At 41.7% G+C, this 14,427-nt stretch overlaps 1 protein-coding gene across 1 annotated transcript; it reads right to left on the reverse strand.

Moving 5' to 3' along the window:
- Positions 1–636: 636 nt before the first annotated feature.
- Positions 637–14,072, reverse strand: inpp5f (inositol polyphosphate-5-phosphatase F). Its single transcript, XM_028604300.1, is given in 21 exon segments — positions 637–4,220; positions 4,342–4,429; positions 4,513–4,641; positions 4,831–4,904; positions 4,995–5,066; positions 5,153–5,351; positions 5,465–5,582; positions 5,849–5,977; positions 6,912–7,032; positions 7,251–7,328; positions 7,436–7,560; positions 7,904–7,971; positions 8,276–8,455; positions 8,687–8,885; positions 9,253–9,309; positions 9,425–9,561; positions 9,564–9,591; positions 9,772–9,900; positions 11,061–11,197; positions 11,714–11,794; positions 13,787–14,072. Coding segments are annotated over 21 exon segments (3,384 nt in total). The 5' UTR covers positions 13,884–14,072; the 3' UTR covers positions 637–3,082.
- Positions 14,073–14,427: the final 355 nt, after the last annotated feature.

The raw sequence follows: 14,427 nt of genomic DNA on the forward strand, positions 1-14,427 counted from the left end.
TGGGTTGTATGGACGGCAACGCTCAGCGTATCATAACTCATGTTTTGGCTTAATTTCACAGCATGCTTTGCGGTCCATGGCGGTGTTGCTGCAGACCAAGATTTATTTTAGTTTTACCTCAAATAAAGTAATGAGGTCTTGAAGATTATTTTTATAATGCAATTTCTTCTTGAGTCAGTTTAGCTAGATGCCAGCATACATAACTAAGAGCAAACTGTTTGCTATGCTAGCGTGGAGACTTCCTGTAAATGGGTTTGACAATAAACATCATGCAACACTTTGTATATATATATTTTTTAATTCCAATGGAATATCTTCCTACACAGAAAGTGTAAAGTGCACTTTGTTATCAAGTAACACACTCAAAGAGGATAAGAATAAATAGGATACTTTAATATACAATACAATCTCAGTACACTGGAAAACAATGACAACAGTCAGTTGGTAAAGAGGAAAGATGACCACAGACATTGAGATGCTAAATGTTAGAAACAGTGCAAATCAAATGCTTTAAGACCTCTAGTTGCATGATGTCTTGTCATGGTCTGGTGTCCTAATGGGAGTGGAGGACAACCACAGACAACAAACAAAGAGGTGGTTGCAAAAAGCACTTGGTAAAAAAAAAAAAAAAAAAAAAAAAGGAAAGGAGACAAATCCCACCCAGCAAATATAGAATCAAATTAAACTATTCCAGCTTTTGCATATAAAAACCAGACGCCAACACTATAGCATTGTGGTCTCTATCGGGAATGTTGAGGATTACTGTTCTTCTAGCTTAACACAGCAAGTGTGGGACAGAATACGTTTCTGCTATGCTTGACAAGCGCTCCAGTGTTTGCAATCCCGCGGGAAGTTAAAACAAATTAAAAGAAAAACCACCTTTCAACCCCTCTGCATTAAAACTTTGCATTACAGCTATTACCTTAAAGCTTTTGGCAGCACCACACACTAGCCGCAGGTTCAATAACTATATAATGCAGCAGCCAAGGCTACAATCTCGCTTAACCCAAGTATAGTCAGATAAAAGATACAAGTATCGCACTTCTCGTCTGCTGGTGAGCGAGCTGAATGCAAACAGGCAAATATAACACAACATATGAAACCGGTGAGCGTTTATCTTGGGATATTTCACCTCAAAGCAAACCAGATTATTATTATTTATCATAAATAGACATATACAAAAGCAGTGTAATGAGGTGGCCTTGATACATTATAATTTCTTCTGGAGGACGGTCATATGGGACATGTTCACTGAAAGGAAACCACAAGTGCAACGGCTGACTGACGAGGCGAAACCTCACTTGAGGTTAACGGAAAAACATGTACAATGTAACAATGTAAACGGCTTCATAGCACATAAATATGACTAGGGTTCTAAGACGAGCACTCCTAAATACCAGCAGCAGTAGTAGTAGGGATGCTCTAACTCACACATACTGTACAGTACATACTAACGCCCAACAAATCTCCAAAACTTGCTCATTTCCGCGGAGAATGTTACGTGCCAGTGGATGAAATATCCCAAGATAAAGCCTGATGACATACAGTAACCCTGAACAAGATCTTTTATACAGTACACCAAATGTAACATGTAAGAATGGACTTAAAAAGGTAGATTTTGCCATAAATACCTGATATACATAATCCCACTTCAATTCCCTGTTAAGGCAAATATGCTTTCAGTTTGGGGAGTGCATAAAGCGTCAGTGGTTCTAATAATTGGATGGGTGCAATTGCATATATACCTACTATATGCTACACTCCTGTCTTTGTCAAACATGCAACGTCAATGTACAACGCTGGCCGAGGACTCGGTTCAAACAAACCGTCATAGTTCATTAGTACAACCATTAGCAGAATAGTTATTTCATTACATTTTACCTATCAAAAACAACTCCAACCAGTAGTTTTCTGGTTATTCATGATTAGCAATGACAGTACTGGGAGTTCTTTTGAAAATATAATGCTCATACCTCTTTGAGGTGCCACCCTACCGTCAATACAAAAAGCTTAAGGGAAGGCTCTACTCAGGGAACAGAGAAACATACGATACTCACTGTACATATCAACAACCAGGATACTCTTACTAAGGTCTTGTGTAGTCATTATTTCTATAACGGTATATCTTCTAAGTTACACTTGACAACATTGATATTACATAGGATAACTACGTACAGTATGTTGTCTGGCTAGTTTCTGAAAGCTGTACAAAGGGTAATAGTTAACACAGAATTGTCCTTTGGGAATCACAAAAGATATTTGGTCGGATTCTACAACCGTTACAAATTGAAGGTTATGACGCGGTCTATATCACAAACGCCAATAAGTGACCTGCAAATACAGGATGACGTACAGTACATGATAAAAGTCGGATTGGTCTTTTGACATACAGCTAATGTTTACCTCCCGTGTCAAAATCAGCTACCATTAACCTCACATGCAAGCACTGTGGGTATAATAACCATTCAGACTGAGGGTAGTGACATTGTTTACATGCACAAAAATACTCTGCATACCACTCTGGAAGTACATGTACAGTACATGAGTTTAAAACATCTTAAAAAAGAAAAATATCTTCTTCTATCTTGTTTTTGGTCTCTTAAGGTAGTCATAATGAGAATATCCTTGAATAATATAAGAAAACTACTAATACGGTAGCACTTTTTCTGGAGTATTTTAGGATTTGAACGTACACTCTCATTTCAATCAGAAGTTCCACTGTATAAAATTGGACGTGGGATAACACAATTGCTTATTAAACACTTGACATAGTGCGAGGTTGCATGGCAAAAATGATTATGAGCTAAACGTCGGTTAGCTCAAATAACTGGACAATCAGTGCTCTCCTAAGAGTCCATAATTATGTGCATGTAAACATGGTCACTGTCATGATGGGCTTACGTATATATTCCTAAATTCTGTACAAGAGTCATAATTAACACGGGCAAGTTTAACTAAAGGGCAGATTTAAGAGCGCAGTTCTTGGCCGAGTAGTGACGCTATGTGCAAGCTTTTGCTACTGCTACCATACAGGAAGTTTCAACACGACGTACGACTACAAAATCCTGCTACAAGGAAAGCACTAGATCTGAATGATCCTGGTCTGGCACTGTGTAAACATTGCCTTCAGCTCGCTCTCTTGGGCTTCGTTGACAGTGTCTGGCTCTGGGCTCTTCTGTACCTTCGCCACAGCAAAGTTGATGCCCTGGGTGAGTCCCGCCTGGGTGAGGCTGGCCACCTGGACCATGGAGCTCTTGATCTTGGCAAAGGGGGACACCACTCGGCTGCCGTTGCTGTCGGCAGGCGAGGGGCCGAGGCTGCCCTCCATCTGTGAACACAGGCTCCTCTGAGAGCCTCCTGAGGCCGCAGAGCTGAGCTTTTGGACAGTGAGGAGGTTGGAACTGGAGGTAGTGGAGTCGACGTCTAGCTGGGATGGCCTGGGGAGCTGGGGCTCCTCCGGCTTATGCTGCGGCTCAGAGCTCGGCCGCTTGTCTGCCTCTGCTAGGGTCTTATTCTGCACGGGCACCACAGGGTTGAGCGGGGGCGGCTGCTCCCCAAACACCTCGACAGGTTTGGTCTGTGCATCCTGGACAAACTGGTGGCAGTAGGCATCGATGGGGGTACCAAAGTCAATCAGAATGGCTTCTTCAGCCACCGAGGCGGCCCCTGGGGACTTGTCGTCACTTTCCTGCTTCTCGTCACAGCCAGTGACTCGGATAACAGAGGGGATATTTAGCTCCACGCTGCCAATAGACTGGGAGCGACTGCCCAGTCGTGGGTTTGATGCTACAATGCCGCAGCTGGGCAGCACATAGTCCACGTTTTCTAAAGAACCAGAACACGGGTGGTCTGGGTCAGAGTTGTAGGAGTCAGAGTCGTCGGAGATTTCAGAGTGCCCGTCACAGATATCTTTTCGGGCTCCTGTGCCAGGGTTGCTATCTGATGTTTCCAAGCTGCTGTCGGACTTCCACAGGTTGACATGCATAGTTGGCTTTAGGAAATTGACTTTTACATCAGGCTTAGAGAAGTTGCCCAGCCTCCCGAGGGGCTTGAAGGGGCCAATGTTTACGTTCGTCTTGGTCTGTTTAACTTTCTGATTAAGAGAGGAGAACTTGTTGAGGAGGAAACTTTTGCCCTGAGCTAGACCGGAGCTACCCTGGACATGGTCAGCAGGTTTGTTCTGGATGCCCATTATATCCTCATGAGGCCTACTCTGCCGCCTGGAACACAGATACAGACAACGTAAGTACACCTCTTCTTCTATCTTGCTATATGTGAAGAAGAGAAAGAGAAAAAGAGTAAGAATGCTAATCATCTTAATGACAACACATTAGTACTCACCTCTCCAGCTTCTTTTCAACCACAAGCAGGTCTAGCCCCGTGGCCTGTTTCATTATGCGAAGCATCTCAGCTATGCATTGTAATGTATCTGAAACATTTCACAATGCAAGTCTCAATCGGTATATCTAAAATGTTTCCACTTTTGCAGTTTAGACAAGAATTGTATCCTACCTTTTCCATCATCCTCAGGATTTCGTGTTGCTGCTCTCAGTGTGTGAAAGTATCCACTTGTCTCTTCATTCCTGTAATGCAAACGCATACAGCAGAACTTTGGCTTCCCAAACAGAGTAGGCTCTGGACCTGCAAAAGAAAACAACTTGTAACTTCCATTTTTTTTTTTTTTTTGTGATGTGCTTTCCTTGCATGAATCATGACTGGAGCAATTGCTGAAAGGATACTAAAAAAACTGTTATAGAACACATTTAGGAAGTGTCGGGTGAGTCAGCAAGCATACAATAAACCCTCACTTCTCCTTTGAGTTTAACTTACCAATTTCGATCTTTTCCAAACCCTCTAAATTGAGGCGCTGGTATTGGTCGACTTTGTCTGCTTCTTCATCGTAGCTAAAATAAAAGAAAAGAAAACATAAGTGAATCTATAAAAACAATTTCTTAAAGAAAAAAAAAGGTTGGCAAATTCAATGTCAGACTTACTATGCAATGTAATAGGCTTTGTCAGACAGAAGCAGCAGCACATCCACGTCTTTATTGGAAGCATCAATAAGGCTGAAACGGGTAGTATGAAAAGAGCTCTTCAGAAACTACTGAAAACAGTATGAATAGTACAAAAGACAGGGCAGCTAGCCACTAACCTCATGTCACAATTGATGAGGGCCCAACCTCCATGAAACTTCTCATCATCAAGCAGCAAAAGCTGCATGTAGGTCTGCAGCAGGAGGCTGACTTGCTCCTGCGCTCCCCTCTGGCTCTCTTTCTCTTTCTCTTCATGCTCCTTCTCCTTACTAAAGATGGAGTACAGGTCCTCTGTCACTGGCAGGCCCATCATTAGGTCTGCAGGGAGAGGCAGAGGATTCAGTAGAGTAAATCAAGGGCAGGTTTTGGGACAGCGTGGGTACAAATACAGTACATATATACAGACAGAATATGCGTCTGCTTATCCATACCGATGACTGCTTGTCTATAAGCATCCCTGAAGCGGTTCAGATAGTAGCGGTTGGCTGAGTTCACGCCATCCTTCATCACACCAGCCAGTTTCCTCTCCCCTGTCCTGGTGAAATCTCCCTAAAACAGATCATACAGCGCATTAAATATAGCTTTTAACTTGTGACTCTCTGTGATTTCAGTCCATTTCGAAGTCCAAAAGGCTCAGTCAGTGTTGTGTTCTGATCTGATCTACTGAAATGCTCTGTTGAATCGTGCGTGTGTATCTCAACAGCTTAAACTATTCACTAACTGTGTCAAAGGAAGATGGCACACTTCGCTAACTTTGTTTCTTTAAGCCAATGCTGCTTCAGATGTGAACGTGTGCAAAGACACAACGATGTTACCTTGAGCGCTGCTGTGCCTGCATACTGTCTGCTGATGGTGTCTCCATTGTTGGCCCACATGATCTGATAAATCCTGTAGCATTTGAGAGGCAGAGGCTGCTCCGGAGGCATCACACCCAGTTTCTTCAGCTGCAGGAAGACAGGAGACATGTTTTGTCCATGGAGATGTTGTTAAAAAGGTACATGGAAAGCCTTTCTCTCCCTTTACACTGCATCGGTGGGAAAGGTCAGCCTGTATTCATTTTGTTCAATTTACACTTGAACTTGCGCATTAAATGTAATCCAAGATGAATATGGTGGAATTACTGGATTTCTAGAAAGCTCAAAAGATTTGGGGTGTACAAAATATGGTTGTGTTGATGTGCACTGTCTGCCATCAGCGTGTGATCTGATGAGCAAATATATGCAGATGTCAGTAATCTGCCAACAAGCTAACAGAGACAAGGATTCATGTTGTCATGGGAATCTGGAAAATGACACTTACACCTTTTGTGAAGCACTTCGCAATCTCAGTCATAGAAAATATGTCGATGATGTTGATTATTATTTATTATTAATACTACTATTATTTATAAAATATAAAAAAAAAACTCATATTAATTAACAGCAAGTTATTAAATGTGTATTTTCCCTGAAAAATGTATATCTTTTTAAGATTATCTTTTGGGGGCATTTTTAGGCCTTTATATCCACAGGACAGATGAAGACATGAAAGGGGTGTGAGAGGGGGAACGACATGCAGCAAAGGGCCACAGGTCGGAGTCGAACGCGCGGCTGCTACGTCGAGGAGTAAACCTCTATATATGTGCGATAAAATAATATTCGATATTGCTATTCCTTGCATACCAGGAGAGTGAAGTTGAAGTTTACAGCCACTACGGACTCTGAGCAGTACGTTTTATTTAGCTGGACACGAGTTTCATAAGGAACTGGGTAACTTTCAGTCTAAAATGTCACTGGTACAGGAAATAGTAAATTAAATTTAGAAATCAGCACATATTAGCAGACCTACACAATGTATATTCATCTGTTTGCCTGGGTCCACACAAGGACCAGATCTCACCTGTTGTTCCATCACTGCCCGAGCAATAGCAGCCTGGACCACGTTGGTCCTGTCGAGGCAGTCCATACAGTTGACTCTAAAGATACCCTCCTGCTTGCAGATGACTCCGGCCTGATCCACCCTGACAGATCAAGATAGATTGAAAACAGGATGCATTCATAGAATTACAATATTTTAGCCAATAACAAACAGGATTACTAACATGCACTAATACCCTATGAGTGGTTCATTGTTGTTGTCTATAAAAAATAAAAACAAATCATGTCCCAATGAATATAAGCAAGAGTTCATGTTATCGGCATTTCCCTGTAAATTACTTAATACTGAGATAAGACTTACCAGGCCCACTTCATGTCAGTGATGAGGTCAGAGATCGCATCTGTCAGTACTTGCACATTCTCAAACTTCATACCTCGGCTGAGAAACGGGATGTAAGCAGCATTATGGGGAACTGCAGCATGGTGTAAAATAGGACGACTACATATATGAACAAGTCACGCAGCTGAGGCAAGTGTTTCTCTTACCAGTGCTCATGGAAGTCAAATGAAACGTATGTGAGGTTTGGGTTGTTGTAAAGCAGGACTTGCTTCAGATATGCGTCCCCAATTATCTTCTCCCGTCCACTTTGATCCACTAAGTTAATGATGACCTGAAAAAGACAATAAAGAGTGTGGCCATTTAGCCTTGAGTATAAAATGTATGGCCCTTGAAGCCTCTCCCGTGGAAACACACTGAGATGCTAAATGTTAGACAACACAATTTGCACTTTTAGCTAGCTCGGTGTGGTGGTGATGACGACAATAAATGTCACCAATTTTAGTCAGGATGCTCTGACATTAAGCACATGGTAGTTCAAAGTATATGCATCCACAGGTGACAGAATAACCACATGTGATAATAATAAAAAAAAAACACAATCCTAACACTAATGCATGCAAGTTGTCAATAACTAAGCACATAACCAAGCATGCACTATGGCAAAGTAAACCCACCTGCGTCTTGTAGAGTTTAAGCTGTTCTTCAAAGTGAGCAGAAAAGTAAGACATGGTCTCCTTCTCTCCTGAAACAGAACAATATGCATACAAATTATTTCCATATAATGAATCTGGCTAGACACCAAGAGATCTAGTTTGCAGACTTTTACATCATTGTAACTTTGGAGACTGAAGTGCTGTTTCCTTAAGAAAGTGTTTAATTCACCTGAAGATACATTCCCCGTATCAAATCTAGAATTCCTCCAAATCCTACTATTTTAAGTGGAGCAAGGCCCAAGGACTGACAAGATAACTATATTTGGTTGATATGTAAGACATAGAGAGACCCTCTTTATAAGACTGTATGCAAGATAATGTAGTTCTGCTGACCTTTCTCTAAGCGTGGCCGGGGATTGTAGCGGTACCCCGCCTGGCTCCAGAAGACAGGCACGGAGCCACGAGTCTGTACAAAGGACAGAGTGTGGCTGTGCACGTGGATTAACTGCTCCGTCTCCACATAGTTAGCCACATGGCCATCGGTATCCACTCCTCTGCGTTTGTACCGCATCCCTTTGGGCAAGGAGAATGTATGAGCACTATTCAGATTATTTATATCACAGATCACGCTTCACTTGAAGAGAATAAAAACTAAATTGTCTGCGGAGTTATTCAAAGCTTATTGTGAAATAAGCCATAGTTGGACGTGGGAACAATTAGTCCCAACTACACAGCATAACCCATGTATTTGGACAGAATCAGAGTTCAGGCATGAGGCCAGGCTGCCAGTAACCGTAGCTCTACCTGCGCGGTGGCGGCTGCGTCTGGAGATTAGGGCCACAGTGAAGCGGGGATGGATGTCATCAACACAGGTGACCTCCTGTGGTGGCGTTTCAGGGCTGCTCCTCTCTTCGTCGGATGTCTCGTTGTAGTTCACCACCAGTTCCTCCACCTGTACAAAGCCCTGGATGATTGGTATCACCCAGAAGTCCACCTCTGGCACCTGGAGCATTCAAATAAGTTCAAAATAACATCAGGACAAGAAGGTTAAAACGCTCTTTGTCAGGTTGATAAGGAAGCACTTTGCATCCACCAAGTATTCCGAGCAGATAATCTTGTATAACTCGGAGCCTTTCTATTCACGGAGTATTTCCATACTCTTCCGATAAAGCTCTGGTAATTACACGCACATACAACTTCCACGCTTACACAGCCAGCTGCACTCTTTGAGCAGACTATTGTAAAGAAAAACAGCAATTGTCCAAACAATCATGGGGCGGGGGGGTAGGGCAAAGTGCATTTATTCAATTCTAAAATGAGAGAAACAAACCATAAATGTGCCACTTAATATTTCTGTGTTGAAAAATTACCTGAAGGTCAATAAGGTCCTGGATCATGTGTTTATTCCAGAAGAAACGGTCGTCCACCTTTCACAAAGAATAACAATTACTGTCAATCAGATGTAGGGCTTTTGCTGTATAAATGTGTAAAATGAATAAGGCAACGAGCCCAACGATGTGTGAGATGCGTTTCTCTCCACACCTGTTTCCATAGGGGTAAGCTGGACTTATCCGAGTCTCCCTTGCGCTGCACACTGTTTGTCAGGTCGTAGGTCATGCTGTAGTAGAAGGAATCGGAGTCCATGAATACCTTGTACAGCTCATCCAGCAGCCGCCTTCCAGGCGTTCTTTCTCTTTATTTTCCTTGACCTGGAAGGCAGGGGAATACTGGATTGGGTGTTCGGATAGGAAAGAGCGATAAGATGAAAAAGAAAATAAAAGCCAAATCTTAGAACTTCAAAGCCTTTAAAAGCGTGAAAGATAGGGAAAGCAGTGCGTCCATTTGAGGATGACAAAATACATTTTTGTAAGCGGACAAAAAGGAAGCACCTTTTTCTTGATGGGCACAGCAACATTAGATTTTATCTGGCTGAAGGTCTTCATCAAGAACTTTGATTCATCAGGAGACTGGGCCAGTTTGTCTGGTCTGTCGATTCCAAAGTGATGCTTCTTGCAAAGCTGAAAAAGAGGATCCTCGATCAAATTTATGCAATTAAATACACATGGTAGATATATTTAGAAAGTTAAAGAAATGGTCATTTGCTGAGGATATTATAAGTGAATTTTGTCCCACCTTTAAATTTCTTAACTACCCACAAACAGCAAAAACAAACCGAAAAAACAAACAATACAGTACTCTATATAGTTCTCAGTTTTCTAAACAAACGCAGTAAACTATCTAACTACATTGATCTATAGGATTTCTAGGCACAGGGGTGGATCATTCCACCGGAGGGGAATGATCATTCTGCAGTACAAGGAGAGTGTACAACAGGATGGGGTCTAAAAGCCTATCCAGGTACGATCTTCCTCCTCCGTATTTACTCACTTGAAAATATTCTGTCTCACCATCCATGGAGCTCCCCTGAAAGACTGAAAATCTTAGTAATATTCAAAATCCTTTGCGATCTATCACAGTGACTATATGTCTGCATTTAAATTTCACTCTATGTGTATGGGTGAACATAAAACATATTTTTTTAATAAATTAAAGCACTGTCAGACGATCAGAGAATGATCATAAAGTGGCGCATATATACACGGTATTCTTGGGTATATGTAGGCCTGTCACGATAACAAATTTTGCTGGACGATAAATTGTCCCAGAAATGATTGCGATAAACTATAATATTGTCGTTCTGAGACCATTTTTATCTAATATAATGATAATGGCATAATTATGTAGGTACACCTTTTCAAAGATCAATAAACTTTTATTTCTAAAGAATATTTAACACTGGAAATGGAAGACATTTTAAATATCCACAATAAATGAACATAACCAAAAACTATAAATATAATGGACTCTCAGTCTCTGTTATCAAAAAATGCACTGGAATAAAAAAAACAAAACACAATCAAAAACAATAAATAAAACGGAAAATTTTTCCGGCAGCAATAACTTCCACATAAAAATTATCAAGCTCATTTTTATTTTATCATGCGAATAATTGATTTATTGCATATTGCGACAGGCCTAGGTATATGTATTTAAAATAATTAAATACAATTTAGGATTCTAACAAGCAAAGTTGCCAGGGGGGGGCTGAGAGCAATAATCAAAACACAAGTACATGAACACTGCTTCTCATGTCTCATTACAGTATTAGGGTACACACCTCCAGCTCAAGCTCCTGTGGCTCTTCGTCAGACAGGGGAATGACGGCTATCTTGGTGATCTTGTAGACTTTGTGGTTGCCTGGTAAATTGCCCACCAGTGCTTTCTGGCGTATTAATACGAGGCCCAGAGGAAGGTCTGCCAAGAGGAGAAAGAAGAAGGGGGAGTTGCGTCATGGGTGCAGAATTCCTCACATTCTGAGAGGTGTGAAGGAAGCAGCTGCACACCAGCCATTGACTGCAGATTTTTAATAAGGTAACACAAGACTGAACCGGTAAATAAATATGCAAACCATGTTAATCTATCTGAATTACTAAAATAATTGTTCATATATTTTCTTGTGACGGCAGGGTATCATGTCCCTGCTCCATACCATTCCTACCCTGAGGCCCACAGAGACAAGCCATCAACAAAATCATTTTTATCACCTATTGAATCATCACCATCAGCTCACTCCTCTTCATAACTACACAAATTTCCAAGTACTTTAACACATTTCTTCACACCTTTCCTCGTGAGTAAGAATCATGCGAAGCACTGGATGATTTGGTAACTCGAGCGTCCACGCACACAGACGAGAAATTCTAAGTTAGATGTGTGTGAGCCCTGTGCGAAAAAAACCCAGCTTAGGGTCAAATATAATTCGCCACTTACCTGTGTGAAGCTGTATCTTTCCAATGATACCTTCTACCACGCCCAAACACACTGGATTCCAAGCTAACAACAGGTCTGTTGCTGAAACAGAAAGATGAAGATGAAACATCAGAACGGCGGTGTAGCAAGACAGCTCAGCTAGATATGCTTGAGGTCATACACTGTAACCAGCTAAGGTCAAATATGTGCTACATATGCAAGTACAGGGCCATGAAGGCCACTTTGTTTATCGAGGCCTCGAGTTATCTCTAGAAAGACTTGAGCATGTGCACCTTTTCTGTCAGAAACAGATGAATACTCACACTAAGAGCTTGACCTATGAGTTAACCAAACAGATCTTAAGTACCTTAAAAGGTGCTCTAAGCGATGTGGGGTGACGTCACTTCTTGTTGACGTTCGAAGTATTGTCAAACTAAACAGAGGCTAGCTCGAACCCCTCCCTCCTCCTCATCCCGAACACTGTTTGGTATGTTATGTTTGGTGGTGCAGGTTGGCACAGTTTGTTTCATTGCCGTTTGTGGAGCCTGGGCTGTCTACAGAGACCACGTTTTTTTTACAAAAATGCTGTAGCCTAAAAAACGTGTGACATCGCTTAGAGCACCTTTAAAACAGTTGTGGTTGATTGTGGGTGATTTCCTGTTACCACGCTAAAACTTGTTTTTAAGAACTAGTACCTAAACCTGTATAAATCACGAGTAATCATGCACTTAAAACTGTCTAGCGGCATTGTATTGAAGAAAGTGTAATTTGATTGAAGAAAAAAAACTAGCCTGTGTCCATTAACTTACATTTTCAAACACCAGGCCAAGTTTGAAGTCAATTATGGCAACGCACAAACTCAGTGACTAACAGAAAAACTGGATTGCTTAGCATTGGTGACGGATTAAACATCACAGTGAAAAAAATTGGAAAAGTGTGAGGGGTGTGGCTAAATAGGGAGAACATCAAGTCTAGGCAGCCTCAGACAATGACTCTTCCTGTTACTTTCACTAGCCATAAAGAACATTTCATGTACAGGCCAGAGAACTGTGAGGGCCCACAGGAAAGGTCTTGCAGAAAAAACAAAATTACAAACATGATGAAAAATGATACCACAACTTCACTCAGAATATGTAATATCATGGAAATACTTCACTGTGTGCTTGAGAGTGGAGTGGAAACCCAGTGAGGAGTGGAAACCTTTTTTTTTTTTTTTCAATTAAATAATGAAACAGTAGTGCAACTAAAAACCTGTTCAGGATGGCTGGACAGCCATACAACTTCAACTGACACGGAGGATAACATGCACTGCCTTCTTGTGGCTCTAATGAACTTCTCTTTTAGTTCAGCAGTTCTTTCACTTCAGCTGAGAAATGTAATTCCCACAGTCCACTGTAATTCATAGCAATGAGCCACAGCAGCAGTGCTCAGTTCTGCAATGTGATTAAGGTGTAATGCCAAGAGCAGCTTTACAGACGTCAGTCAAACTTAATATGTCTGTACCTGTATTAATTACTACATAAATACATCAGAATGGTAATATAGTTTTCTAATAACTCCCCATAATAGAATAGAACATATGTTAAAGCTGTCTTCAGTCAAGCAAGTGTTATAAAAGCTAAATTTCTTATTGTTATTTGTACCTCCTTACTGTCCTGTACTTTGTCTGTTTGGTCTAAAGAAGAACTGAAGAGTCACATTTTTTTATTATTAACATAAGAAGCAAAGCAAGAACTTTGGAGTCAGTTTGGGGTGTTGACACTCCCGGAATAAAAGCTATAAGACGATGATTTTAAGCCTCATGAATGGCGCATCCAACAATTTCCATCTGTGAAACAATCAACGTGTTTATGTTTGACACACCTGGATACTTTAGAGCGATTACATGATTACGTTAACGTTTATTTCAGAAATAACGAGTGACGATAACAAGTGGAGGATTAGACTAAACCGCTGAGGACAAAAAAACATCAGCAGAATAGTGTCTGTCAACTCCAGGCAGGCCAAGAAATACATAGTAAAGAGAAAAAAATCTAATGCTAATTCCAGGTAAATGGCCGGCTGCGGTACAGAAAGCTGTGATCCAGTACGTACCAGGTCTGACTGTCATGGTCCCGTCTTTTCGGCTGCACCACAGAGCACGATCCCCGCTCTGGAGAATGTAGTCGTCTTTGGCTTGGAAAAGCTCCATTTTGTCCCTTGACGTTACACAAACACAGGTAACTAGCTGGCCTAGTAGCCAGGTACAGGTAATTATCAACTCTCACGCCTTGGAGGTAAAACTATAGCTAGCCGGAGAGCGACTGACTGGCTAGCCACGGTTAGCTCGCTCCCCACAGGCTGGTAAGCTACGGCAGATAGCTACCTATCGAGCTAGCAGCAACAGACTAAACCGCTGAGGACAAAAACATCAGCAGAAAGTGCGAGTCAACTCCAGGCAGGCCCAGGTAAATGGCCGTCTCCGGGAAAAAATCCAGTACGTACCAATTCGGACCAGGTAAATGGTCCGCAGCAGCTGGATGCGAGTCGGATGTGTTTATTCCACTTATAAGCATACTGCTAATCAAATTCCCTTTCCACTGGAGAAGCAGCCCGTCCCACGGTCATGCTGCACGGAGTAAAGGCAAAGACACATCAAAAGGGGAGAAAATGTCCCAGCAGCTGCTGCGTGCACTCGTAACGTTAACCGACAGTTTCCTGCTCTAAACAATAGCACGTGATCTATTCCGTCATCA

Source organism: Perca flavescens, chromosome 17, assembly GCF_004354835.1.
Source record: "Perca flavescens isolate YP-PL-M2 chromosome 17, PFLA_1.0, whole genome shotgun sequence".
NCBI classification, from domain to species: domain Eukaryota; kingdom Metazoa; phylum Chordata; class Actinopteri; order Perciformes; family Percidae; genus Perca; species Perca flavescens.